The sequence below is a fragment of the Psammomys obesus genome, unplaced genomic scaffold (genome assembly GCF_907164565.1).
Source record: "Psammomys obesus unplaced genomic scaffold, mPsaObe1.curated_primary_1811, whole genome shotgun sequence".
Classification (NCBI taxonomy): Eukaryota; Metazoa; Chordata; class Mammalia; order Rodentia; family Muridae; genus Psammomys; species Psammomys obesus.
In genome coordinates, this window is record NW_026596057.1 from 29,932,112 (window position 1) to 29,959,611 (window position 27,500).

At 37.4% G+C, this 27,500-nt stretch overlaps 1 protein-coding gene and 1 pseudogene across 2 annotated transcripts in view; both read left to right on the forward strand.

Moving 5' to 3' along the window:
* Nucleotides 1-27,500, forward strand: part of LOC129689457 (complement factor H-like) — a 109,459-nt gene that overhangs the window by 9,290 nt on the left and 72,669 nt on the right. For both annotated transcript variants that reach the window (XM_055624681.1, XM_055624682.1), the window contains exons 2-7: nucleotides 6,027-6,212; nucleotides 6,515-6,620; nucleotides 10,181-10,257; nucleotides 11,022-11,213; nucleotides 20,544-20,714; nucleotides 24,237-24,410. In XM_055624681.1, coding sequence (XP_055480656.1) covers nucleotides 6,027-6,212; nucleotides 6,515-6,620; nucleotides 10,181-10,257; nucleotides 11,022-11,213; nucleotides 20,544-20,714; nucleotides 24,237-24,410 — 906 coding nt within the window. The remainder of the gene's footprint in view (nucleotides 1-6,026; nucleotides 6,213-6,514; nucleotides 6,621-10,180; nucleotides 10,258-11,021; nucleotides 11,214-20,543; nucleotides 20,715-24,236; nucleotides 24,411-27,500) is intronic.
* LOC129689238 (heterogeneous nuclear ribonucleoprotein A3-like) lies at nucleotides 17,833-18,884 on the forward strand (annotated as a pseudogene).

Consider the following 27,500-nt stretch of genomic DNA (forward strand, 5'->3'; position numbering starts at 1 on the left):
GGGAGGGTGGGATCGGGAGGGGAGGAGGGAGGGGCTTATGGGGGGATACAAAATGAATAAAGTGTAATTAATAAAAAATTTAAAAAAAAAGAAAAAAAATACAAAAACAATTAGATTGGGAAAGAGTGGATTGGGGGAGGGAGAAGAAAAGAAAAAGAGAGTAGATTATATTTGGATAGCGATATTTTTGCTGTTTTAGTTTTACGTTGCTTCTCTGAGATGAGTCATACTAAGTAGCTCATGCTGGCCTCCGCTCACACCCTTCCCTCTTCAACATGCTGAGAGTACAGGCATGGAGTCTCGTATAGGTAGGCTCTGAACATGGCAAAGGAGGTAGCCAGCTGAGGCCAAAGAGGATGTTAATGCTCGTTGCCCATCAGTTTTACAGAAAGAACTAAAGAGGTTCTGTAGAGCTGTGTGATTCATCTCCACACATCCAAGTTAAGCTGGCTTAACTTCTACAAGAATTAGGGGTAAGGTTGGGAAGGGAGTTGTTTTCCTTTGTTTTAAACTTTGTCCCCAGGCTCCCACGGACAACTCTCAGACACTAAACTACTTACTTGAACTGCTGAAGTAAATTGGTTAATTTGCTTCATCCTGCGGCTAAGCTGCTTTCTGAGGCAGCTGTTCAAGCCTAATGAAACTATTCAATATATACTAACAATTGATTTTAAATAGACAACAATGTGCTTGAAACCATTCTTGGTGTTAGGAGACTGTTGTCCAAGCACTGCCCATTTCTGAAGTATTCATTCAGTGGGTTTCAAGCTGCTTCCTCACAATGACACATATGCCAGCTGCTCTTCTGGTCGATTTCTTTCAGGTTTCACCGTGTTCCCTTTATGATCTAGTCTTTTCTCAAGGATAACATTTTTACAAGGAAACTTCACAATTGTCTCTGTATATTTTAGAAATAGAAATTTACTTTTTCAATTGCTCATTAAGTATAATTTGAACTTAAATTTTTGTAGTTTGTTTTCTTACAGTACCTTATTTGCAACTGATATTTTCTTTATTCAAAAAATTTTTAAATTCTGTATTCTTGTACTATTTCTAAATTAATGCGAATATTTTAATCAACAGAAAACTTTTTGAATCACATATATGCGTAAACTTAATATTCATTTATATGAATAAGAAAGCAAAGGGAAAATTTAATTAAAAAATATCTATTTTTGCTATGTCAATTTTATTCATTTGCTTTAATTTCTAAGGAATTTGTAGCTTTCAACTATAGTATATTCCACCATCTGCTAATAATCAATAGTTTTAAAATGATACCTATTATTCTTTCCTCAAAATCTTTTTAGAAGCTATAGTAAATAAAAAGATAATATCTCCGTCTATAATCTGCCAAAAATGTGGACACAGATGATAAATTTTACAAAATATGAAAATTCATTAAGATTTACTTCACAGCAGTGAGAACATTTCAAGTAACAATGTAGAGGCATGTTAGCACTGGAAATATGGAATTACACTAGGTTTGTGTGTCAATGTTGCTTCTTAAAGTTTGAGTATAAAAAGTTGGTAAATTATGATTATCAAAATATCAGATGTTTGCTTTTAACTTTCATCAAAATTATAAATTGTCTTCCTCAAGTTTAAGTAAAAAGACTCTTGTTTTCAGATAGTCAAAGCTATACACAGTAATTCTGTTTCTGAAAAACATTTTAAATCAGCAAATACTTCCAAGTAAATAGAAAATTACCAATGATGGTTTAAAGAGACAAAATTAACTTTTAATTATGTTATTGCAAATCGATGGGAACAGACTTTATCGGTTGGAATCTGAGTAAATACTTAGGTACAAGAAAAGTGAGTTTTACGAGATCATCTGGAGATGGAAGTAAGCAGCTTCCTCCATTTTAAGGGTTAAAAACGTTTTTATCCCTTTGAAAGTATTTCCAGGAATGACCCCTATTTAATAAGCAAGCACCTGCCACGCCTTTATTAAAATTTCCCTCCTTATTTCAGGCAAATGTGTGTGGTGTACATTTAGGTTGACAGATTGACTACGTGAATGAAAAGAACTTGCTCCTGTCTAGTTACAATGCTTTCAGAAGACATTTTCAGTAGAGCTTGAGAAATCTGTCGTTTGTCACTATCTTAAGACATGCTTAACTGTTATTGAAGAACTACAAAGAGCCATTATTTTAACCATTGTAGCTATAACACTAACCACTAATACGTATTGTGTTAAAATTCTAGAAAAAGACAAAAAAAAAAAAAAAAAGTTGTGCATTTGAAGGGAGAACGTCTGAAAGCAGAGTGCTTATTTTCAGAGTGAACTTTTTTTTTCTGGCAAACTAGGTTTTTGCTGTGGCAGTGGTGGGGTATTAGCACCACCTAGTGTACAAAAGTTTAGTTGCTGAAAGAATGAGTATCAAACCACACTGTTATGTAATCAGTTACACAAGTTCACTAGAACAAATGTTTGAAAAATTAGCGAAATACTCAAAGAAAATCTGTATACTTGACAGCCTAAAACATTGTTTTGTTCTTTTAGAGAAATACAGTGGTCCTTATATTTCATAAATGGTATAACAACACATAGATACAAGCTCCAGGTGGGAGATGCCTCAGTAGGCATTGCCATTAAAAGATAAAGTTTAGAATAGAGTAGCAAATTGTCACAGGATCAAGAAGCAAAAGGAACTTAGCAATTAAAACAATATTTTTACAAATATAACAGATAATAAGCACCAGAGTCTGCCACTTAAGAACCAGCATGTTGTGTTTTACTTAATGTAATCGTTAAATATCTGGATGTTTATTACAAAATTAAGCAGCAAGCAAGCATTAAAAGTAATCCTATTCCACAGAACTAATATTCCATAGCCACAATTCCAACTCCTGGGCTCTGAGGTTAGAGAACTCAGAGGGAGCCGGGTCTGGTCAGACTTTGTCTCAAAAATAAATAAATAGGCAATAGTGTGGATACACGGCAGGATATGAGCAGACAATGTAGTAAAATGTTACCTGTGCAATCTGTATGCTTGCTCTGCTGGTTTTCACCGAAAAACCAAACTCCCCCAGATATTTGAAATTTTCTGTTAAAAGTGTAAGCAAAATGTTTCTCCTATTAAATTCAAGATCAAAGTATAACACCTCTAATTTACTTCCCAACCTCAAACCATAAGTAGTGGTTAAAACATACAAATTCTAGTGTCTTTCAAGTTTTTACTTATCCATTTCTTTATTTGTTTTTTCTTTTGTTTGTTATAATTTATTCACTTTGTGTCCCGGCTATAGCCCCCTCCCTCATCTTCTCCTAGCCCTACCTTCCCTCCCTATGTTCTCGCCTATGCCCCTCCCCTAGTCCACTGATATTTGCAAAATTTATAGAGGTATTCCATTTTTATTCTTGATGGGGTTAATCTCTCTCTTTTTCTCTCTCTTTTCCCTCTTTCCAATATTAAAACAAACTTATTGGGCTAATCAAAATCCTAAATTTTAGATTCACTGATACTCTACATATCAAGTATTTTTTAATTAACATTTAGCATTTGGGTTATTTATCAGTTTCTTCTAGTACAACACTGGGAAAGCTGTCAAGTTTGTTGCTGTTGTTGTTTGTTTGTTTTTAGCTCCTCTTCTGCAATTAAAAATAATTACAGAAAGTTCATAGATGTACGGTTTTTATTTTTGTTAATTTTAAAAAATATGTTTTTCTCTGAAAGACTCAACCCAGCAGGGAATCGAAGCAAATGCAGAGACTTACAGTCAAACTGTGGACAGAATGCAGGGAGTCTTATGGAAGAAGGGGGATACAGAAGGACCTATGGGGACAGGAGCCCCACAAGTAGACCAACAAAGCCAAAATAGCTTTTGGGACCAGGGGGACTGCAGAGACTGATGCTTCAACTAAAGACCATACATAGAGGGGGCCTAGACCCCCTACTCAGATGTAGCCCATAGACAGCTCAGTCTCCATGTGGGTCTCCTAGTAAGGGGAGAAGAGATAGTCTCTGACATGAACTTAGTTGTCTGTTCCTTGATCACTTCTCCCTGGTGGAGTGACCTAGTTAGCCCACAGAGAAAGAGGACCCAGGCAGTCTTGATGGGACCTGATAGGCTAGGGTCAGACAACAGGGGAAGAAAACTTCTCTTATCAGTGGACTAGGGGAGAGAGATAGGGGAGGCAGAGAGAAGGATGGTGGGACCCGAAGGAAATGAGAAAGGGGGCTACAACTGGGATACAAAGTGAATAGATTGTAAATAAGAATAATAATAATATAAAATGTTTTTATTTCCTTCATGACATTTTTGACCCATGAAGGTAAGATAAATGGATAATTACCAGGCAATATGCTATAATTTATATTTCATAAGAGCTTGAACAAAGTATTTTAATGATCTCACTAGAAAAGAAAGTTAAATAACACAGTAGACAGATATGCTTATTTGGATTTGACCATTGCTCAGTATACACATGCATGTTAATATTACATACTTCTACATCCCTATGTGCAAGCACTGATATAAAGAGAATCTGTTAACACGAGGAAATAATGGTGATTCAAAATTATGCTTGCTTAATTTAATTTTAACATTAGATATACAAATTTGTACATTTCTTTGATGGCTAAAGACGTTGAACATTTTTTTAAGTGTTTCTCTGTTATTCTGTATTCCTCTACTGAAAATTCTCTGTTTAGCTCTGTATCCCATTTTTTAATCGGATTGATTTGCTGCTTTTTAACTTCTTTAGCTCTTTATATATTCTGGATATCAGCCCTCTGTCAGATATAGGGTTGGTGAAGATCCTTTCCCAGTCTGTAGGCTGTCATTTTGTTTTGATGACTATATCCTTTGCTTTACAGAAGCTTTTCAGTTTCATGAGGTCCCATTTATCAATTGTTGATATACCTTGTAGGAAATTAACATAGTGACTAAAGTCTATGTTATTCATTCCCACTGAGAATAACATTTTTCTTTCTTATCCCAATCATGAATTTAACTCCACTGTATCCGAGTTGCACCTTTAGGTTGAGTTAGCTCATTTCTAATCTCAAACACTTGGAAGCACAGAACTTCTTGTGTGTGAGCATGTGTATATGGGTTTAAACCCAAACTTGCTTGAACCTTCCTTTCTATATCCCAATAGACTACAGTAAATTCTCTTCTTTACTGCTACTTTGAAACCTGATTTAAATTAAACATTGAAAGACATTCAAATATTCTAACAAGTTGATGAAGCCACCAGTTGTATATTTTAGGGAGATATGTTATTGTTTTGGTTTTGGTTTTGGATTTGGTTTTGGTTTTGGTTGGGACTTCTGTGAGGCTATAGGAAAATTTGGTCTTCACTTAGGAATTGGTTGAAATTCCAACAGGACAACTAGATTCAGATTCTGCACATGATTCAGAATTTTTCAGGCTAGACACGCCCTCCAACAGGTGTGTTGTGTGTCTGATTATTTCTCCCTTACTTCCATTCTCCAATTTTATAATCCCCAATCATCACTTCATATACAGAAGTGACACATATAACCAGACAAGAAATTCCACAGACCTCAGGCATGAATGGTACAGGCCCATCCCATCTAGATTCAGTCCATTAATTCTCACTGCTCCCGCAACATGACTTTAAGCATTCCTACAAATACTTCCACACCAACTTTTCTCTCACTCCATGTATATAGTAGAAAAATAATTCTGTCCTGTCTTTTTATACTATTTGAATATTGAATGTCTCCAAATAGTTTTATGTTATCTTACTATAATTTAATTTCATAAGTAGAATTTTACTATATGCAGTGCATAGTATGAGTTTTTTAAAATACTTGCTGTTTAGATTTGCTACATAAAAAAAAAATATCTTCAGAACAGCTACTTTGTTTTATTGCTTTCTTTTTCTTTTGACAATTTAGAAGGTTGCTTATTAAATCTTCATAAGATTGTGCACACAAACAGCTAAATGGACCTGTAATTGTAGACATAATATTAAAAGCAAAATAACATAAGCATACTATCTTTTGAAATAGGCATTTCAAATATTGGTTTGCTTGTATTACTTGTAGATTGTAAAGGACCTCCTCCAAGAACAAATACAGAAATTCTGTCAGGTTTTTGGCCTGACCAATCATATCCAGAAGGCACCCCGGCTTCTTACAAATGCCGTCCTGGATACAGAACACTTGGGACTATTGTAAAAGTATGCAGGAGAGGAGAATGGGTGGCTAATAACCCATCCAGGATATGTCGGAGTAAGTATTTCATGTCTGAGTAACGTAAGAAAACTTTTAGTTTTGAATATACTAAATGTTTTACATTATAGCAATACAAATTATATCACTACTATAACTAAAATTTAGAAAAATCACTTTGAACTATAGTTATCTACAAAGTTAAAAATGGAAGCATACAGTTACCTTTAGCTATAAAATATTCTTTACTGTCTTCATTTTTCCTCCTATTCAGTGATACCCAAATGTGCTTTTCTGACTCCTATATGAAGCATGTTCCATGAACTGTTTACTAATATTGTATCTTCTTCTTTTCGTTTTAGAAAAGCCATGTGGGCATCCTGGAGACACACCCTATGGGTCATTTAGGCTGACAGCTGGATCTGGGTTTGAGTTTGGTGCAAAGGTTGTTTACACCTGTGATGAGGGGTATGTTGTCTATATTAAAAGGCTTATCAATGAAACTGTGTGAAGGGACTCTACAAGTTTGTACTTTAAGATGCAGAGGAATTTTAATCCAGCAACATGCCTACTCTGGAAAGAGATCACACCCAAAGACCTAGGTCTTTGTGATACAGCTAATAGAGACATGCCCTTAGAATACTCCATTAATCCCTCTGTCTGTAATATAGACATGACACAATTTTAATCCTTCTGGATGGAATTTATTACACACCTTTAATCCCAAACAATGATGTCAAATTGAGGGCAGACAAAATAATCAGAGAAAGATTTGTCAGAATGAGTCAGAGGTCGGATGCACCCAACGCTCAAAAACAGACAGGAAAGAGAAGCAGCTTAAGATCAGGGCAGAGAGAGAGAGAGAGAGCAGGAGAGTTTGGGAGACAGTAAAGTGGAGTTTGGGAGTACAGAACAATTTGGTGCAGTTTGGTGCAGTTAAGTTGAGTTCATGCAGCTCAGTTCATGAAGTTCAGAGGCAGTTTTTCCAAGGAGAGTATTTCAGTCAGAAGCAGAGAAAAGCCAGTTTTGATCAGTCACGTTGGTTAGGAGTTTTGAACAGAAGAGCTAAGTTGACCAGCCAGCCAGAGTTCAGAAAGAACTAGAAAGAGTGAGCTTACTCAGCAGTAAGTCTTGAGGCTGAAAACATTCTAGGCCTAGGTTAGGAGGCTGAAAGCTGAAGCCTACAGTGTCTGGGCTTGCAGAAGATTAGATTGTACAGAGGTTAGAAGCTTCCTGACCTAGGCCTTGGGATAGTTAGAAATGCTCTGGGCTCAGTCAAAGCCATGTATTTGTAAAGCTTGGGTACGACTCTCATCTCATCACATCATATGAGGAAATAAAAACATTTACCTCAAAAAGGGTTAAGTTTTTTTTATTAACATTTAAAATTAACATACAAATAAAACTATCTTGTAAATGCTTTTATTTTAATGCCATGATATCTCCATAACATTGGAAAGTAAGTGAGTTATGTTTGTTCTGGTACGGTGTTAAAATAAGGGAGTGTTAAGTTGATATACACAAAAGATAAGCGGTCAGCTAATAAGTCCTTACTACTTTTCATTATTGCACAATATTGTGTGAGATGGAATAATTTTGTATATTAGGAACAATAGGAATTGGGAAAACACCTACATTATATGATAACTCTCTTCAAGATTTTATAGCATTTAAAGAAAGCAAGGCTTTTTTGCTTGTAAATAAAAAGTCCTGCTCCTGAGTGCTACTGTTAAAGTTTAGTAGTATGAAAATTACTCTTAATTACATGGGCCATAAATGCTAATTTTCTAGAATCATTGACTCTGCTCTCTGACCAGCCACAGGTTCTCATGGCTAATATGACTGATTGATCAGATCTTCATTTGATATCATTTCTTTCCACTACCACAGATTATTTTTAAGAACTGATATGAGAAAGTTAATAACTGTAATATTATTTTAAGTAAGTATAAATAAAATTAAACAGTAACACTGTGGATGGAATCTTTTTAGTTGACCTTTAGTTGAGGCAACAAAGTATAATAGTTTACACTCCTCAGGCTTTAAAATTAGCTGCAAAATATCCCTAAACTCAAATACTCAATGTTCACAAATTGTTATCTCACTCCCATTCTGTCTCTGACAAAAGCAGAAAATTCTCATGAGCATCATGGGATTGTCAGGAGAAATAAATATGACCCACACTTGCAGCCCTTTAAAATGATCCTGAGATACTACAAGTACCCACGAGATACTGATTTCTTATTTAGATCCTCCTTGCTCACAACCTGAAGAACGCTAACCCTAACCCTACACTAACCCTAACCTTAACCAAAAAATCTGAAGAGATTTTTCAAACTCAGTTTTAGTCCAGTTTTCAATGATCACTGATTATCTTATCATACAGAGCCAACAAGGATTGCCTTGCCATGAATTTTTCAGGCTATTACACTGCTTACCTTTGAATTATTTCATCTCAGGCCAACTTTCCTGATTTGGGTTTCACTATTGTACTGAAGAGGGAACCAAACTCATATACTTTCTTTATTTGAATTCCTGTCTCAGAACATAGTATTTCCAATTAGGTGAAGAAATGAACTACATATTTACCTCTGACTCTGGCTCTCTGACACTCATTGTGCCGCTTTCATCCTGTATATATGAAGAGTAAACATTGATAGAACCCAACTATGTTGAGCTTGAATCACCAACAAAAATCTGTTGGTGAAATTACTGACACTTATTAGTTAAAGTCGTCACACCACATTAAGATCAGCAAGTAAAAATAGTTCATATTAATCAAAAAATTTTATTGAAGAATATTTTCTCTATCTTCAGGAATAGTTGTTTGTTTTGTAACCCAGAAGTTAAAGCTAAGGATAGGCTAAGGTTATTGCATCCCTATTTTTTTTTACCACCTTTTTAGTCCTATGACTTTGTCTGTAGTTTCCCTGCTGCATATATGTTTAGTTACATATTATTTAGCAGAATGATTTTATATTTGTTATTATTATTAATTACAACTTATTAACTTTGTATCCCGTCTGTAGCCCTCTACCTCATCTCCTCCTGGTCCCATCCTCCCTCCCTCTTTCCCACCTGTATGTCCCTCCCCTAGTTCACTGATAGGGGTTGGGTCCTCTTCCCCTACTATCTGACCCTAGCCTATCAGGTCTTATCAGGACTGTCTGGATCCTTTCTCTGTGGCTTAGTAAAGCCACCTTGCCAGGAGGGGGTGATCAAAGGGCAGGCAACCAAGTTAATGCCAGTGACTACCCCTCCTCCCCTTACCAGGGAACCCACATGGAGACTGAGCTGCCCATGAGCTACATCTGAGCAGGGGGTCTAGGTCCCCTCCATGCATGGTCCTTGGTTGATTCATCAGTCTCTGAAAGCCCCCTGCACCCAGATTTTTTGGCTCTGTTGCTCTCCTTGTGGAGCTCCTGTCCTATCCAGGCCTTTCGATCTCTCCCTTCTTCCATAAGATTCCCTGCACTCTGTCCAAAGTTTGGCTATGAGTCTAAGCATTAGCATAATGATTTCTTATGAACAATCATCTTATTGTCCTACATGTGAGTGATTTTGAGACAACATTGCAAACAATTTTTTTTCTGTATGGACAACAATTTTCTTCTCTTTCCCCCTCCCTTCTCCATGAATATAGGTCCAGAAAGGTTTTGTGTAGAATTCTGATGACTGTCTGAAGGAACTTAGCATAAGGGATGGTCTCTGCAGTGGATGGAAAGTCTTTATCAGGAACTTTGTTTTTTACATTGGAAGAGGACATACTGCCTCATAAAGGAGCTAGAGTATCACAGTTATAGTCAATTATTCTGTCTACTCAACAGTAAGCATAGAGCAAACCCTTAAATTCAAACAACCATGGCTAATATATTCTGATGAAGTGTTTTCTTTTCACAAAGATTTAGGGGCAAGAGAGAGAGATTTTTAAAAATCTTTTACCGCAGGATACCCAAGACATTACAGAGTCTAAAAACCACATAAAACACATAATGTCTCAACACAACACTCTTTTGTTTGTGTTTTAGGTACCAACTGTTAGGTGAGATTAATTTCCGTGAATGTGATGCGAATGGGTGGACAAATGATATCCCGATATGTGAAGGTGAGTGATAAACTGATTGACATGTGTGTCTACGCACCTAAAATAGATGAGATTTTTTCACATTGTGTGGAAACTTTCTAAAAGCTTGTATTTATTTATTGCATATAATGTTTTATGGTTTCTAGTATAAAATGAAACATAACTGTTTTGTACAATTTTCCCCAAAATGGCCTGTTGAGTCAGTATCTTTGGGCAATAAGACAAAGAAACAGCCCTAGGAAACAGTCCATTACACACAAAGTTTTCTTCAGGAAAAATAAACTTTTAACACCTTTATGGCAGAGAAATTTTAAGTAAAATTTTAAAAAAATGTTTAAATATTTTGTATACTGTGGTAGAAAGGAACGAAAAATTAAGGACAATTTCTCTATCAGAAGACATATCTGAAAATTCACTTTTATATCTTTTTAGAATTCAGTGTCACATTGCTTTGAGGCATCAGTAAAACATTTGTATTTGATTATTCCAGAACTCATATTTCTTAATAATTGAGGAGACACTTGCTATCATGAAAATGCAAACTATCATTCAAAGTGATAATTTTCTCTTCCCATTCCCACAGAAGCTGATAACCAAACCACTTGTGTTACTTAACTTTTACGTTTTGCCAACAGTCATACTAAAGGTTTCAACATTTCAGTACTTTTTTCCAGGTTTATCATGTTGGTGTTTTTAATCATTTACATGTTTTTACATAGGTCTGTTATTAAAGTGCTTTTGTTATTCTCGAATTCTGTTAGTAAAAGTGTTGCCTGTATTTTCAGTTGTTAAGTGTTTACCAGTGACAGAACTGGAGAATGGAAGAATTTTAAGTGGTACAGGAGAACCAGACCAGGAATATTATTTTGGACAGGTGGTGCGATTTGAATGTAATGCAGGCTTCAAGATTGAAGGACAGAAAGAAATGCACTGCTCAGAAGACGGCCTTTGGAGCAATGAAAAGCCAAGATGTGTGGGTAAGGCTCACACACCTGTCTGCTTGCTTTTTGAATGGTTTTAGCTATTCTTATGAAAAATATACATTTGCCTTTTAAAGCATATTTTAATTCAAATAGAACTGCATCACTCTAATGCTTATTTAGTATGACTGTTTTGTTGTACTTGACTGAAGGTTTTTATGCATGAACCCTCTTATTTTACTTCAGGACAACTCTATTTCACCATGCGCTCGTACAGCGTTTTTAATTGACATTGCCAGGGTGTCCATGATTATTGAGGTTTAGTGACTTGGTTAACACAGGTTACCACATGCTGCTGCTGTTCAGAGTCCACACTCAGCATTTCTGATGTGTGCGGCAAATCTGATTTCCAAAGCAAATTTTTTTTTAATTTTTTTATTAATTACACTTTATCCATTTTGTATCCCCCCATAAGCCCCTCCCTCCTCCCCTCCCGATCCCACCCTCCCTCCCCTTTCTGCATGCATGCCACTCCCCAAGTCCACTGATAGGGGAGGTTCTCCTCTTCTTTCTGATCTTAGTCTATCAGTTCTCATCAAAAGTGGCTGCATTGTCCTCTACTGTGGCCTGATAAGGCTGCTCCCCCCTCAGGGGGAAGTGATCAACGAGCAGGCCAATCAGATTCTGTCAGAGGCAGTCCCTCTTCCCATTACTATGGAACCCACTTGGACACTGAACTGCCATGGGCTACACCTGTGCAGGGGTTCCAGGTCATCTCCATGAAGAGTCCTTGGTTGGAGTATGAGTCTCTGGGAAGTTCCCTGTGTTCAAATTATCTTGTTCTGTTGCTCTCCTTGTGGAGTTCCCATCCCTTCCAGCTCTTACTATTTCCCACTTCTTACATAGAATTCCATTCACTCTGCCCATCAGTTGGCCATCAGGCTCAGCATCTGCTTTGACAGTCTATACTGCAGAAGCTTTCAGAGGCCCTCTGTGGCAGGTTTCAAGGTTGTTTCCTGTTTTCTTCTGGCTTTCAGAGGCCCTCTGTAGCAGGTTCCAAGGTTGTTTCCTATTTTCTATTTCTTCTGATGTCATCCTCTTTGCCTTTCAGGATGGGGATTGAACATTTTAGTTAGGGTCCTCTCTTTTGCTTAGTTTGTTTAGATGTACAGATTTTAGTGGGTTTCTCCTATGTTGTATGTTTATATGAGTGAGTATATACCATGCGTGTCTTTTTGCTTCTGGGACAACTCACTCGGGATGATCCTTTCCAGGTCCCACCATTTACCTGCAAATTTCATGATTTCCTTATTTTTCATTGCTGAGTAATACTCCATTGTATAGATGTACCACAGTTTCTGCATCCATTCTTCAGTTGAGGGGCATCTGGGTTGTTTCCAGCTTCTGGCTATTACAAATAAAGCTGCTACAAACATGGTTGAGCAAATGTCCTTTTTGTGTACTTGTGCCTCTTTTGGGTATATGCCTAAGAGTGGTATGGCTGGATCTTGAGGAAGCGCTATTCCTAGTTGTCTGAGAAAGCGCCAGATTGATTTCCAGAGTGGTTGTACCAGTTTACATTCCCACCAGCAGTGGAGAAGGGTTCCCCTTTCTCCACAACCTCTCCAGCATGTGTTGTCCCTTGAGTTTTTCATCTTGGCCATTCTGATGGGTGTAAGGTGAAATCTCAGGGTTGTTTTGATTTGCATTTCCCTAATGGCTAATGAGGTTGAACATTTCTTTAAGTGCTTCTCTGCCATTCGATATTCCTCTACAGAGAATTCTCTCTTTAGCTCTGTTCCCCATTTTTTAAGTGGATTACTTGGTTTATTGCTTTTCAGCTTGTTTAGTTCTTTATATATATTGGATATGAGTCCTCTGTCAGATAAAGGGTTGGTGATGATTCTTTCCCAATCTGTAGGCAGTCGCTTTGTTTTGATGATGGTGTCCTTTGCTTTACAGAAGCTTTTCAATTTCATGAGGTCCCATTTATTGATTGTTGCTCTTAGAGCCTGTGCTGTTGGTGTTCTGTTCAGGAAGTTTTCTCCTGTACCAATGAGTTCTAGGGTAGTCCCCACTTTTTTTTCTAGCCGATTTAATGTGTCTGGTTTTATGTTGAGGTCTTTGATCCACTTGGACTTCAGTTTTGTGCAGGGTGATAAGTATGGATCTATTTTCATTTTTCTACATGTAGACATCCAGTTGGACCAGCACCATTTGTTGAAGATGCTATCTTTTTTCCATTGTATGGTTTTGGCATCTTTGTCAAAAATCAGGTGTCCGTAAGTGTGTGGGTTTATTTCTGGGTCTTCTGTTCGATTCCATTGATCCACCATTCTGTTTCTATGCCAGTACCATGCAGTTTTTATAACTGTTGCTCTATAGTACAGCTTGAGATCAGGGATGGAGATACCTCCAGAAGATCTTTTATTGTAGAGGATTGTTTTAGCAATTCTCGGTTTCTTGTTATTCCATACGAAGTTGAGAATTTTTCTTTCCAGGTCTGTAAAGAATTGTGTTGGCAATTTGATGGGAATTGCATTAAATCTGCAGATTGCTTTTGGTAAGATGGCCATTTTTACTAAGTTAATCCTGCCAAGCCATGAGCATGGGAGATCTTTCCATCTTCTCATATCTTCCTCTAATTCTTTCTTCAGAGACTTGAAACTTTTTTCATACAACTTTTTGGCTTGCTTGATTATGGTTACACCAAGGTACTTTATGTCATTTGTGACTATTGTGAAGGGTGTTGTTTCTCTAATTTCTTTCTCAGCCCTTTTGTCTTTTGTATACAGGAGTGCTACTGATTTTTTTGAGTTAATTTTGTATCCGGCCACTTTGCTGAAGGTGTTTATCAGCTGTAGGAGTTCCCTGGTAGAGTTTTTGGGGTCACTCACATATACTATCATATCATCTGCAAATAGTGATAATTTGACTTCTTCCTTTCCCGTCTGTATCCCCTTGATCTCCTTCAACTGTCTTATTGCTCTAGCAAGGACTTCCAGCACTATGTTGAAGAGATATGGAGAGAGTGGGCAGCCTTGTCTTGTCCCTGATTTCAGTGGGATTGCTTTAAGTTTCTCTCCGTTCAGTTTGATGTTGGCTACAGGCTTGCTGTAAATTGCCTTTACTATGTTTAGATATGTGCCTTGTATCCCTGATCTCTCCAGTACTTTAAACATGAATGGATGTTGGATTTTGTCAAATGCTTTTTCAGCATCTAGGGAGATTATCATGTGGTTTTTTTCTTTCAGTTTGTTAATATGGTGGATCACATTGATGGATTTCCGTATATTGAACCACCCCTGCATACCTGGGATGAAGCCTACTTGGTCATAGTGGATAATATCTTTGATGTGTTCTTGCATTCGGTTTGCAAGTATTTTGTTAAGTATTTTTGCATCAATGTTCATAAGGGAGATTGGCCTGAAATTCTCTTTCTTTGTTGAGTCTTTGTGAGGTTTAGGTACCAAGGTGATTGTGGCTTCATAGAATGAGTTTGGTAATGTTCCTTCTGTTTCTATTTTGTGGAATAGTTTGAAGAGAATTGGTGTTAGCTCTTCTTTGAAGGTCTGGTAGAATTCTGCGCTGAAGCCATCTGGTCCTGGGCTTTTTTTGGATGGGAGATTTTTGATGACTGCTTTGATTTCTTTGGGGGATATAGGACTATTTAATTGATTTACCTGGTCCTGATTCAGCTTTGGTAAGTCAAATCGATCAAGAAAATTGTCCATTTTATTTAGGTTTTCAAATTTTGTTGAGTATAGACTTTTGAAGTAAGTCCTAATGATTGTTTGGATTTCCTCAGTGTCTGTAGTTATGTCCCCCTTTTCATTTCTGATTTTGTTGATTTGGTTGGTGTCTCTCTGCCTTTTAGTTAGCTTGGCTAAGGGTTTGTCGATCTTGTTGATTTTCTCAAAGAACCAGCTCTTGGTTTCATTGATTCTTTGAATTGTTTTATTTGTTTCTAATTGATTGATTTCAGCCCTGAGTTTGATTATTTCCAGCCATCTACTCCTTTTTGGTGTGTCTGATTCTTCTTTTTCTAGGGTTTTTAAGTGGGCCATTAAGTTGCTTGGATGAGCTGTCTCGAATTTCTTCTTGAAGGCACTTAGTGCTATGAACTTTCCTCTTAGCACTGCTTTCATTGTGTCCCACAAGTTTGGGTATGTTGTGTCTTCATTTTCATTGAGTTCTAGAAAGGCTTTAATTTCTTTCTTTATTTCTTCCCTCCCAGCTGTCATTTAGTAACAAGTTGTTCAGTTTCCATGTGTGTGTAGGCTTTTTGCTATTTCTGTTGTTGTTGAAGTCCAGCTTTATTCCATGGTGATCAGACAGGATACAAGGGATTATTTCAGTCTTCTTGAATCTGTTGAGGCTTGCTTTGTGACCAACTATATGGTCTATTTTGGAGAAGGTTCCATGAGGTGCTGAGAAGAAGGTAAATTCTTTTGTGTTTGGGTGTAAAGTTCTGTAAATGTCTGTGAGGTCCATTTGATTCATGACCTCTGTCAGAGATATTGTTTCTTTGTTAAATTTCTGTTTTGTTGACCTGTCCTTTGTTGAGAGTGGGGTGTTGAAGTCTCCCACTATTAATGTGTGGGGATCTATATGTCCAAAGCAAATTTTTTACAAAGTTTTTGGAAGCTAAATGCTTATTGGATAGTTACAATCATGCATCATGATGACATTTAATTAATATTTTAAGAAGTGTTATATATATGTGTGTATACATCATATATATTTCTGTTGCAAGTTTTAACTTTTAAAACATACTAATTTTAATTAATATTGTTAGGAAGTGATTTATCTGTCACACAATACACACACATACACACATACACAAACATATTACAAGTTTACTATTAGTTTTACATATCTGAACTGAATCCACTAAATAAACATTTGACTTATGGCAAAGCAATATAATGAATTGTTAATCAATATTTCTTTGATTTTTGTTTCCTCTTCCTCCTTTTCTTCTTCTTCCTCCTCTTCTTCTCATTCCATCTTCTTTTTTGGGACACTCTCTCACAATGTATCCTTGGCTGGCCTGAAGTTGATACATAATCCATATAGTTTCCATCTTAGAGAAATCTTCCTGAATCTCCCTCATGAATGTTGAGATTACCAGTATGTGGCCTCATACTTGTGCTATTTTTAAATATTATCTAGCATCTTCAATATTTTCGCCACTTTTAAAATTGTCTACCTTTTGATAAAAATAACTTTTTTTCTTTTAAAAGTTTGTTTCATTTTTGAGACTATAATTGCATCATTTCTGTCTCTCACGATGACCATTTGGTGCTAACAACTCTTTCTGATAGCACTGATTTTTCATGAAAATAATGACATGCTAATACATATATTCATGTGGCACAAACTTCACACATTGAAGTTTCATGGGTGTTACATGATAATAGCTAATTGTCTGTGGCTAATGAAACCGTGGAAAATCTGATCCTTGAGATTAGTTTTAAAGAGAACATAAGGTATCTTCAGATGACAGTAAGGAGGGCAAGCATAGGAGCCCTGGGAAGGTCGTGTGGAGAAAAGTGGAAAGACAGCAAGGGGTCCAGGGCGCTACACTGTCCTGACTCTCATCAGGTGCTCACAGAAGTCCCACTGGAGGATGCTGCTGCATAACCCCATTACCAGGGAGATTAAACAAGCATCTACTCAGTTCAGACAGGGGACTGAGAGCAGGTCTAAGTAAAGATGCCACCAAAGTTCACCTTGATGAACTGATGCATTTGCTAGACTTGCAAGAGTGGAAATAACTCAAAAACAGCAGCAGCATCTGAAGCCCACCCCAGCACGGGTGAGGGCTCCCAAAGCTGGGGACCCGAGTGCAGTGCACAAGTTGCGGGAGTAACAGACTGGAGAGGGTCTCTTTCAGGCAGCTCACGTGGTCTGAGGGTCTTGTAGGCAGCTCTGCTGATCCAAAAGTGTTTCACAGCAGTCCTTCCTGCTTTTCTACACATGTGGAGGGAGGGCCTTAGGCAATAAGCTCCATTTGAAGGATTTGTGAAGCTTTAGAATTGTATCCTCCCTGAGCTTCCTTGAGGGACAAGATGTTTGACTTCCCTTCAGAGCAGTGGTTCTCAACCTTTGGTTCATGATCCCTTGGGTGGGAAGGTCAACTGCTCCCTTCACAGAGGTCCCCTAAAGCCATCAGAAAGCACAGATATTTATATTACAATTCATAACAGTAGCAAAATTATAGCTAGGAAGTAGAAATAAAAATCGTTATAATTGGGGGTCACCACACATGAGAAACTGTAATAAAGGATTGCAGCATTAAGAAGGTTGAGAAACACTGATTTAGGAGCATCTCTCCAAGATGGAGCATTTTATCTTAGAGAAGATTGCTATTCAACAGTTAAACAGAGGTGGTAAGGGAATGAACATAGGCCAACTGAGTTCCTGTAATACTTGTCTTACATAACTCATTTCTTCTTCAGATTGACTGGAGAAAAGATGAAATATTTCCAAGTGACCATTTGAAACTTTCTCTAGTTATATACAAGGAAAATGGATGAAAAAAAAATGGGAGAAAACGCTTTGACAAACTAGTTGATAGTGCCATATTTCCAGAGTAGTGTATTTGAGAGAACTGTGTTAAAAGTTGCAGGGGTATTGAACTTGAGTTGGAAGAGGAGAGTCTAGTGGCAGAATGGAGGGCCATGATCCAAAGGAACCAGACCAGCTAGCTGAGCAAGCTGTTTATTGGTGGTCTGAGCTTTGAAATCACAAATGATAGCTTAAGAGAACATTTTGAGAAATGGGTCATACTTATAGTCTGTGTGATAATGAGAGAACCCCAGACAAAATGTTCCAGGGGCTTCGGTTTTGTGGCCTTCTCTTGTGCCGAAGAGGTGAATGCTGCAATGTTTGCGTGGCCACACACGGTGGATGGGTGTGTGGTGGAACCACAGAGATCTGTTTCTAGAGAGGATTCTGTAAAGCCTGGTGCTCAGTTAATGGTGAAGAAAATTTCTATTGGTGGTATTAAAGAAAATACAGAAGAATATAATCTGAGAGACTACTTTGAAAAGTATGGCAAGATTGAAACCATAGAAGTTATATAAAACAGGCAGAGTAGAAAAAAAGAGAGGATTTTCTTTTGTAACATTTGATGACCATGACACATTTGATAAAATTGTTGTGCAGAAATGCCACACTACTAGTGGGCAGAAGTGTGAAGTGGAAAAGGCCCTTTCTAAATGAGAGATGTAGTCTGCCGGCTCGCAGAGAGGTCATGGAGGTGGATCTGGTGACTTTATGGGTCGTGGTGGGAACTTTGGAGGTGGTGGAGGTAACTTTGGTCGTGGTGGAGGCTGTGGTGGAAGAGGAGGCTGTTGTGGAAGAGGAGGCTGTGGTGGAAGAGGAGGCTGTGGTGGTGGAGGAGGTGGCTACAGATGTAGCTATGGTAGTGGTCCTGGTTACAACAGAAGAGGATATGGTGGCAGTAGACCAGGATATGAAAACCAGGTTGGTGGATATGGTGGAAGAGGAGAATATGATAGCTACAGTGAAGGAAGAAATGTTAGTGGAGGTAACTATGATGGTGATGGGAACTACAATGACTTTGGAAATGATAGTGGACAACAGCAATTGAATTATGGACCCATGAAGTTGGGCAGTGTTGACCCAAGAAGCTCAGGCAGTCCCTATGGTGGTGGCTATGTATCTGCTTGTGGAAGTAGTAGCAGAAGATTTTTTTAAAAAGAGCAGATAAGGCTACAGTTCTTGGCAAGAGAGAGAGAGAGAGAGCAAGGACCTGTCAGAGAAGCTGCTGGTTTCTCTGAGACAGACTTCCCAAATGAATTAGAGGAACTGCAAAACTCTGTCACAGAAGAAACGATGATCCAAAGTCAGAAAAGTTACTGCAGCTGAAACAGGAAATCCTTCTTATTCAGGACTGTCATAGCCACAGTTTGCAAAAAGTACAGCTATTGATTATTGCAATGTAGTATCAATCAGATGTACATTCCTGAGGTCTTTTATGTAATGTAGCTTCTTCTTTTCCTTTTCATTACATTAGGTATATTGCCCTGTAAATTGTGGTAGTGGTTCAGGAACAAAAAAATTAAGGAATTTAAAATTTTTATTTTATTTTATTTATTTATTTGAATTTATTCACTTTGTGTCCTGCTGCAGGCTCCTCCCTCATCTCCTCCCAGTGCCACCCATCCTCCCTCTTCTCTTCCTAGGCCCTTTCCCTAGTTCCCTGTTAGGGGACAACCGCCTTCCCTTCCATCTAGCCCTAGCCTATCAAGTCTCATCGGGGCTGGCTGCATCATCTTCTTCTGTGGCCTGGTTAGTTTTCAGTTTTGTGTAATTTCGTTTTTCTACATTTTAGTACAGAAATGCTAATAAAATGCAATTTGGAAGGTGTTTCCTTGTGAGTTAACAAGTAAAAAAGATCATTGTTAATTACCATTTTGTATGAATTTTGCTAAAGTCAACTGTAAAGAAACACCTACTGACTTGCAATTTAAGGGGAATCTATTCTCCTTGTTTCTAAAACCATGATGAATGGCCACTGATCTGTAGGTTGGATAGATATTTGTATGTTTTCAGTGTGTGCTTCAGATTATTAGGATTGGGTAATGAAAAATAACATATTTGTGAATTTAATAGCATTAAGATTACCATCAAATGAAAAATATCTCAAAAGTTAAAAAAAAAGTGGTATGCAGGACTTTTGTAAGTTTCTTTCTTTTCTTTTCTTTTTTGACATAAATTTATATGTAAAGTGAAGATACCAAAGAAGAAGCTGTGACATTTCGAAGATCAAATGAACAGTGACTTTAATAGATCACCTTGGAAAAGTACTGTTTTGAAAATTACTGTAATAATTAGAAGATGTGTTACTTTGCAGATTATTCATTGAAAATATTAGCTCACAATCCTGTACATATTTTCATTTTCACAAGAATTTAGGAATTGTTACTGGCTGCCACTTATTTCAGGAGGCAAATTTACCAGCATGTTAAATACAATTAAAAATATGCTTTTAGGTGAAATATAAATAAAAAAACCTGAGAACTCTGAAAGCACCCACCTCTGTGACATGGCAGAATAGTACAAGTACTCTTTGCTTCCTTTGTCTTTCTTCCTACTAAATATTTAAATATTTTTATATTTTACTTAACAACAATAAATATTTGTTTTCTGCTTCAAAAAAATATGCTTTTAACTTATTTTAAAAAATTAATTTTTGAAACAGCAAATATTTGATCAAGAATGCAGCCAGGTCAAAACAATTTTGTTTGGTGGCTCATTGACATAATGGGAACAAAACTGTTATTGTAAACATATGACTTGCTCAGCAAATTTCCTTATATGGTAAATATTATACAAATACTCTCTTGCCTTTAGAAATTTCCTGCACACCACCAAAAGTCAAAAATGGAGTTGCTGTATCTCATAAACCAGTTTACAAGGAGAATGAAAGATATCAATATTCGTGTAACCAAGGCTATGAATACAAAGAACGAGGAGATGCAGTCTGCACGGCTTCTGGATGGAACCCTCAGCCTTCCTGTGAAGGTGAAGTTGTTGCTATTTCCCATGTCATTTATTGTTTAAGAAGAAGGCCAGTGAATGGTCACACAGATCCATGTTTGGCTGAGGCATTGAGTCCAACCACTTGTTTTCATGATGTGTGGTTCCTATTCAGAAAAAACGTGTCAACAGTAGTCCTCTGGCATTAAGCCTCTGCCACGTGGTTAACTTCAGGTGTCATTCCTAAATAGATCATCCATCCACTAAAATATCAAACTATAGCTCATAAAGTAGTCATTCTCTATCAAGTCTTTGTCTTGTGCTTAAGAGGGTCTCTTTAGACAATTGCCCCAGCTTCAGGTGAATTCAGTGCAAGACACAGAATTCAACTCTGTTATATGTTATTTATTTGGTGTGGCATAGCATGACTACCTTATTGAAGCCCAATTCTTCCGTGTTTTTCTCTGTCATTCAGACACCTAATCAACAATTCTTTCTTAGCATTTACTTCAAACAGAAAATATGTATGGCTCTTCAATGTGCTTCTGCACATCCTAAGCTTGCTTCTTTTGAACACTTAGAGAGAAAGAAGAGAGGGAGGGAGGAAGGGAAAGAAGAAGAGAGAGGGATAGAGAGATTCTACATTAAATTTTCCTTTTAAATATTTCTCAAACATAATTACAAGTCAAATATTAATAATTTAAGACCGTGGTTTTGAGGATCTGTTTCGTCGGGGAGAAAACTGACAGAGGGCACTCTCACAAAAGAGTAAATAAGAGTTTGATGATATAAAGAGGCTTGCTCATACAGGCATGCAAATCTCTTACAATGGGCTTTATTTTACTGAAGGAAATTTATATTCTTGGATGAAAAGTAGTATCTTATTAAAGAAAGTGCTGCATCATAGTGTACCTATATTCTAAGCACTGCTTTTGTTTTCCTGGAGCAGAGAAAAAGCTTACATGTGTTGATAAACAATTATCTCCAAACCAAAGTACCTTAATCTCTCTGATGCCATCTAGCTGAAAACACTTTGTAGCAGCTAACTTTACAGGAAGCTTGGAATCCGTAAGAAACCAAAATTCAAAGAAGATACTATAAAATAAACTTCCTTCCAGCTAATCATAATCAGACTGGGGCTTTAGAACAACTTCTCAGAACATTTGACTCTAATTTTATTCTAATGCACAAAATTATTAGCATAATGGGTAGTTTTTAATCATGGAGGTTATCTTGACTGCCACAAAGAATGGGAAAAAAACACAAATGAAAAATTCATGCTACCCCCACCCCCAGGGGAGGAGCAGTCTGTTAGGCCACAGAGGAGGACTTTGCAGCCAGCCCTGAAGATACCTGATAAAACAGGGTCAAATGAAAGGGGAGGAGATCCTCCCCTATCAGTGGACTTGGAAAGGGGCAGGGAGGAGACCAGGGAGGGAGTGTGGGGTTGGGGAGGGAATGAGGGAGCGGGATACAGCTGGGACACAGAGTTAACAAAATGTAACTAAAAAGAAAAATAAAATTAAAAAAAAAAAAAAAAGAATACTCGGTGCTCTTCGAGAAGACCCTCTTTTGTTCAGTTACAAAACCATGTGGGGCAATTCGTAAGCTTCTCTAAGTCCAGCTCTAGGAAGATCTTACACCCGTGGCCTCCACAAGCACTACATTCATATACACATAGCCACATGCACACAACACATATGCACATAATTTAAAATAACACAAAGATGTAGTTGAATAATAAACTATTTTTAAATGGGTACTTTTTTTTAAAATAGTCTCCTTTTATTTTCTGATTTTATATTTACTGTAGCTCTAAAGAACAATTTGATAATGCAAACAACCTATTCACATTCTAAATAAAGATTTCCCCTTTTAATTTCTGAATTTTTAAAATAAATGACAACATCACAATCCAATATTTAAAGGAATACAAAGTGAATATAAAAGATAGAAATATTTATATCAGTCCAAGAAGTGACTTCATAAATAATGAAATGTCCTTGTGATAACGAGAAACAGTTTGTACTTTCCAGATGTTGTTAAATGTGTGGAAGCCAGAAATGGGTACTTTTTAAAAAGATTTTTTTATGTACACACAAATTGATCAACAATTATCAGCTCATAAAATTTCTGCAGGAGAATAACCTAATCTGTGGAAATTACACATTCAAAATGAGCTAGAGAAAACCAGACATAGAGCCACATGCTTTTAATCCTAGCTCTAAGTAGAATGAGGCAAGAAAATAAAAGCAGAGATTCAAGGTCAACCTGAACTGCATAGCAAGGCTCTGCCTTAAAACAAAAATAAATAAATAAAAGTTTAAGTAGGAATTAAAATTTTAGAACCATTAAAAAGAATTTTATAAATTTTAGTGCTTGTAACAAAAGTTAGTTAAATAAAACACAAGTCAATCGGGTCAATCGACATTGTGTTTCTAGGTTAATATGGAACATTTTAGCTGGGTGGAGGTGGCATATGCCTTTAAGCACTGCACTTAGGAGGCAGAGTTGGGAAGATCTCTATGAATTCAAGACCCACCTGATTTACATAGTGTTTTTCAGGATAACCAAGGCTACATGGAGAAACCCTATCTTGAAAAATAAAAACAAAACAAAAGAACATTTGAGGGCTAGAGAGATGGCTCAGTGGTTAAGAGCACTGCCTGCTCTTCCAAAGGACCCAGGTTCAATTCCCAGCACCCACATGGCAGCTCACAACTGTCTGTAATGCCCATTGCAAGCGATCTGACACCTTCACACTAATGCACATAAAAATAAATAAATAAAAATTAAAAAAAGAACATTTGATCCCCAAATGATATAAAAATTAAAAATTAAACTACGTATTGTAGTTTATAAGTAAATAATACCTGACAAAAAAAAAAGAAAAATTAATGCTAATACAAAGTCAACATAAGACAAAGAATTCTGTTATGTAATGACTATGTTACTTAAAAATAATTTTCTAAAGTCTAGCAATGACATCAATGAGAACACCGAGGTTTGAAGTTTTGACTTGAGATACACAGGACAGAAAGTGCACATTTGAAGAATGGCTTGCTGTGAGTCAGATTCATGATTATTTTAAAGTCAAAGATTGCATTATGTTTTTATGTAAGGTGAAAGATAAAACTTCCACATTTAGTAAGTTGTCCGATGTAAGACAAAGGACACATTTACTTCAAAAAAGAAAAGGTGTGAGATCTTTACAACTATTTAGAATTAAGAACTTATGAATATTAATAAATAGGTTTGTGAGAATCAAGGCCACCAATATCAATCAAAGAATTAGAAAGTAGAAGGAATAGTTGAAGTTCTATATGAGGAAGTTGTTGCCACTAACTGTGACAGTTTCAAGAAAGAAGAATCAATACCACAGGGGCACAAATAAAACAGGAGGCGGGAGAGGAAGCCTGATGATATATCAAGCATATGAAGATGTGCTCATTTCAATGTCATTTTTAGAGTTATTAGTGCAAGTAAACAGTACCTGCCATTTAGTGTTTGTATTCTTAATTTTAATGAAATTAAGTATTTGTCTTATTTACATATGCTTCTTTTCAGAAAAGACATGCAAAGAACCTTACATCCCAAACGGTATCTACGCACCTCACAGGATTAAACACAGAACTGATGATGAAATCACATATGAATGTGTAAAGGGCTTCTATCCTGCCACCCGGGGAACTACTGTAAGGTGTACAAGTACTGGCTGGGTCCCTGCTCCAAGATGTAGCTGTAAGCTGTATTTCCATCTTCAATCCCCATCATCCTGAAACTGTTCTAAGCATGCACAGGTGCAAATACAGTAATAGTAATGGTGACTTTTTGTTTGTGTATAACCCTTAGAGGAAAAAAAAACCCTCTACTTTTCAAAGTGAGCAATATTTAATATAATATTAAATTTGTAAATACTATTAAAATTTAAAATTTCAAGTAATATTTTTAAATGCATTATAGAAAACTAAAACGCTTTTTAATAATTTATTAACTTTGTATCCCAGCTGTAGCTCCCTCCCTTGTCTCCTCCTAGTCCTACTTACCCTCCCTCTTCTCCCCATATTCCCTTTCTCTAGTCCCCTGATAAGTCCCCTTCCAACCCTAGCCTATCAGGTCTCATCAGGGCTGGCTGCACCATCTTCCTCTGTGGCCTGGCAAGGCTGCACTCCTCCCCCCAGGGAGAAGTGATCAAAGAGCCAGCCACTGAGTTCATGTCAGAGACAGCCCCTGTTCCCCTTACTAGAGAAACCACTTGGAAACTGAGCAGCCAATGGGCTTCCTCTGAACAGGGGGTCTAGGTACTCACCATGCATGGTTGGTCCTTGGTTGGAGTATCTGTCTCTGCAGGCCCCTCTGGGCCAAGGTGTTTTGGCTCTATTGTTCTCCTTGTGGAGTTCCTGTCCCCTCCATGTCTTTCTTATCTCCCTCTTCTTCCATGAGGATTCTGGCACTCTGCCCAATGTTTGGCTCTGAGTCTCAGTACCTCCCTTGATACCCTGATGAGTAGAGTTTTTAAGAGGCCTCAGGTTGAAGGCTTCTGTCCTGTCCCTTGTCTTCTCCTACTTCTGATGTCTAGCCTGTTTGCCCTTCTGAGTGAGGTTTCAGCCTCTTCCCTAGGGTCCTCCTTGATGTTTAGCTTCTTTAGGACTATAGATTTTAGTGTGGAAAACTAAAATTCTTAATTTACTGCTACATAAATTTATATATGTGCATATGTACGTTTTTCTAATTAAGAAACATTTCCAAAGATTTTTAGCAAATTATTGGGTAAGAATATTGCTATGTCAGACTTAATTTTACTTATTTATTTGCATCATAGTAAATAGTCCATCAAAATACTTGCTTTATAACCGACCTTTGTTGTCTCCTCATTTCTGTGGGCAGAATTGAAGGTGATTTGGCTGCTGACATTGTGGTGTTGTCAGAGACTGTCTTGGCTGTCAGTCATCAGGAGCCTTTTTCAGGCTGTAGGCCTTATGTCCAACATGGCACATTTATAAGAATTTGGCAGGAGGTTTCAGTTCCTTACCAGATAAGCCTCTGCATAGATTGCTGGATGACAGCTAACTTGCTCCAGAACTACTGCTCAGAGTCAGTGTTGGGGTGGGGAACTAGAACCCATCTAAGTTCTACTCATACACAATCATTTGGCATGACAGTTCTTTGTGTTTTGAGTCCAACACACACAGGAAGAGGGAAATTACGCTTCTGTTTTTGGTGGGAGTTGCTTTGATAGACTTTAGTGGCTTCTTAACACCCCCCCCACACACACACACACACATAGAGCACAGCACAGCATCATTTGAGTTAAGAGTTCTTTATTTCTGGGATACTGTTTTCACTCTTCTCAGATTTTTACCTATCTACTTCCATATATCTTTCTCTTTATTTAGCAGTCCTTGGTAAATGTGTATAATACTTGAACCTGATATCTCTGCAGGGGAAATAACAACAATACAATGACAAATGAGTGGCCAAGTATTGCTTCTAACTCATCTTTCTGTCTTTGTGTCAATAGTACTGAAATAAATAACTCAGAACAAGGATTTATTTCATTTATTATTTTGCTGACTTGAGTTCACATGCAAGAAGTTTTACGACTTTTATCCTACCAGGGAGATCTTTATGTCAGGAAGTGAATGGTAATACAAAGCTGCTTGCCTCATGACTACCAGGAAGTACACAGATGAAGACGTGGCTAAGATTCCAATAGCCCATTCAAAGGCATAAACTCTGTGACTTCACTTCAACATGGCCAGCAATTCCTGAACTTTGTATTCTCCCCAATAGCATCAGTAAGCAATGAGGAACCATGCTTTTAGCTGATGAGATTTATATGATATCCAAATCATAATAAGAGCAGAAGAATCTATTTCCCATAAGAAATAGTACTATTGAGTATGATAATTGTAATAAGTAGCTCTCTTACAATTTAGTGAGGTTTTATTTTGAATTTTTAAATTTGGTTTTCTGACAAATTCTTTTTTTTACTTTTATTGATTTTATTTATTTGTTAATTTTTGTTATTAGCTTTGTTAGATTTATTCTTTCATATATTACATCCTGACTGCAGTTTTCCCTCCTTCCCTCAACTTCCCACCTCCTCTATTCACCCCATCCCAGAATCCTCCCTTCCCATTCACTCCTCATTTATTTTCTTTCAGGAAGGGGGAGGCACAGCAGGGATATCAGTCAAATGTGGCGTATCAAGTTGCAATAAGATTGGGCACCTCCCCTTATATTAAGGCTGGGCAAGGCAACCCAGTAGAAGGACAAGGGACCCCAAATCAGGCAAAAGTGTTAGAAACAGCCCCACAAAAACATCAAGCTATACAACTATAACATATGTACAGAGGGCCTAGGTTAGACCCGTGCAGGCTCCCTGATTGTCAGTTCAATCTCACTGAGGCCCTCTAAGTTCAGGTTTGTTGATTCTTGTGCTGTCCTTGAGACATCTGGTTTCTACAGTCCTTCCCCCTCTTCACCAGGATTCCCCAGACTCTGCCTAATGTTTGCCTGTGGGTCTCTACATCTTTGCATTATTTGTTGGATGGAGCCTATCTGATGACAATTGTGTAGGCACCAATCTGTGAGTATAGAAAAATATCATTAGGCATCATTTCATTAACTTAGGTTTTTTGTTTGTTAGGTTTTTTGTTTTGTTTTTGTTTTTGCCAGTCATTCTTGGTTGTATCCTACTTCTCTGTGCCATATGGCCTCTGGTTTCTGATTGTCCAGTCTATGTCAGGGGTGGGTTCAGTCTTATTTCCTGAGCCTCAAGATGGACCAGTCATTGGCTAACCACTTCCACAATATCTGTGCCACCTT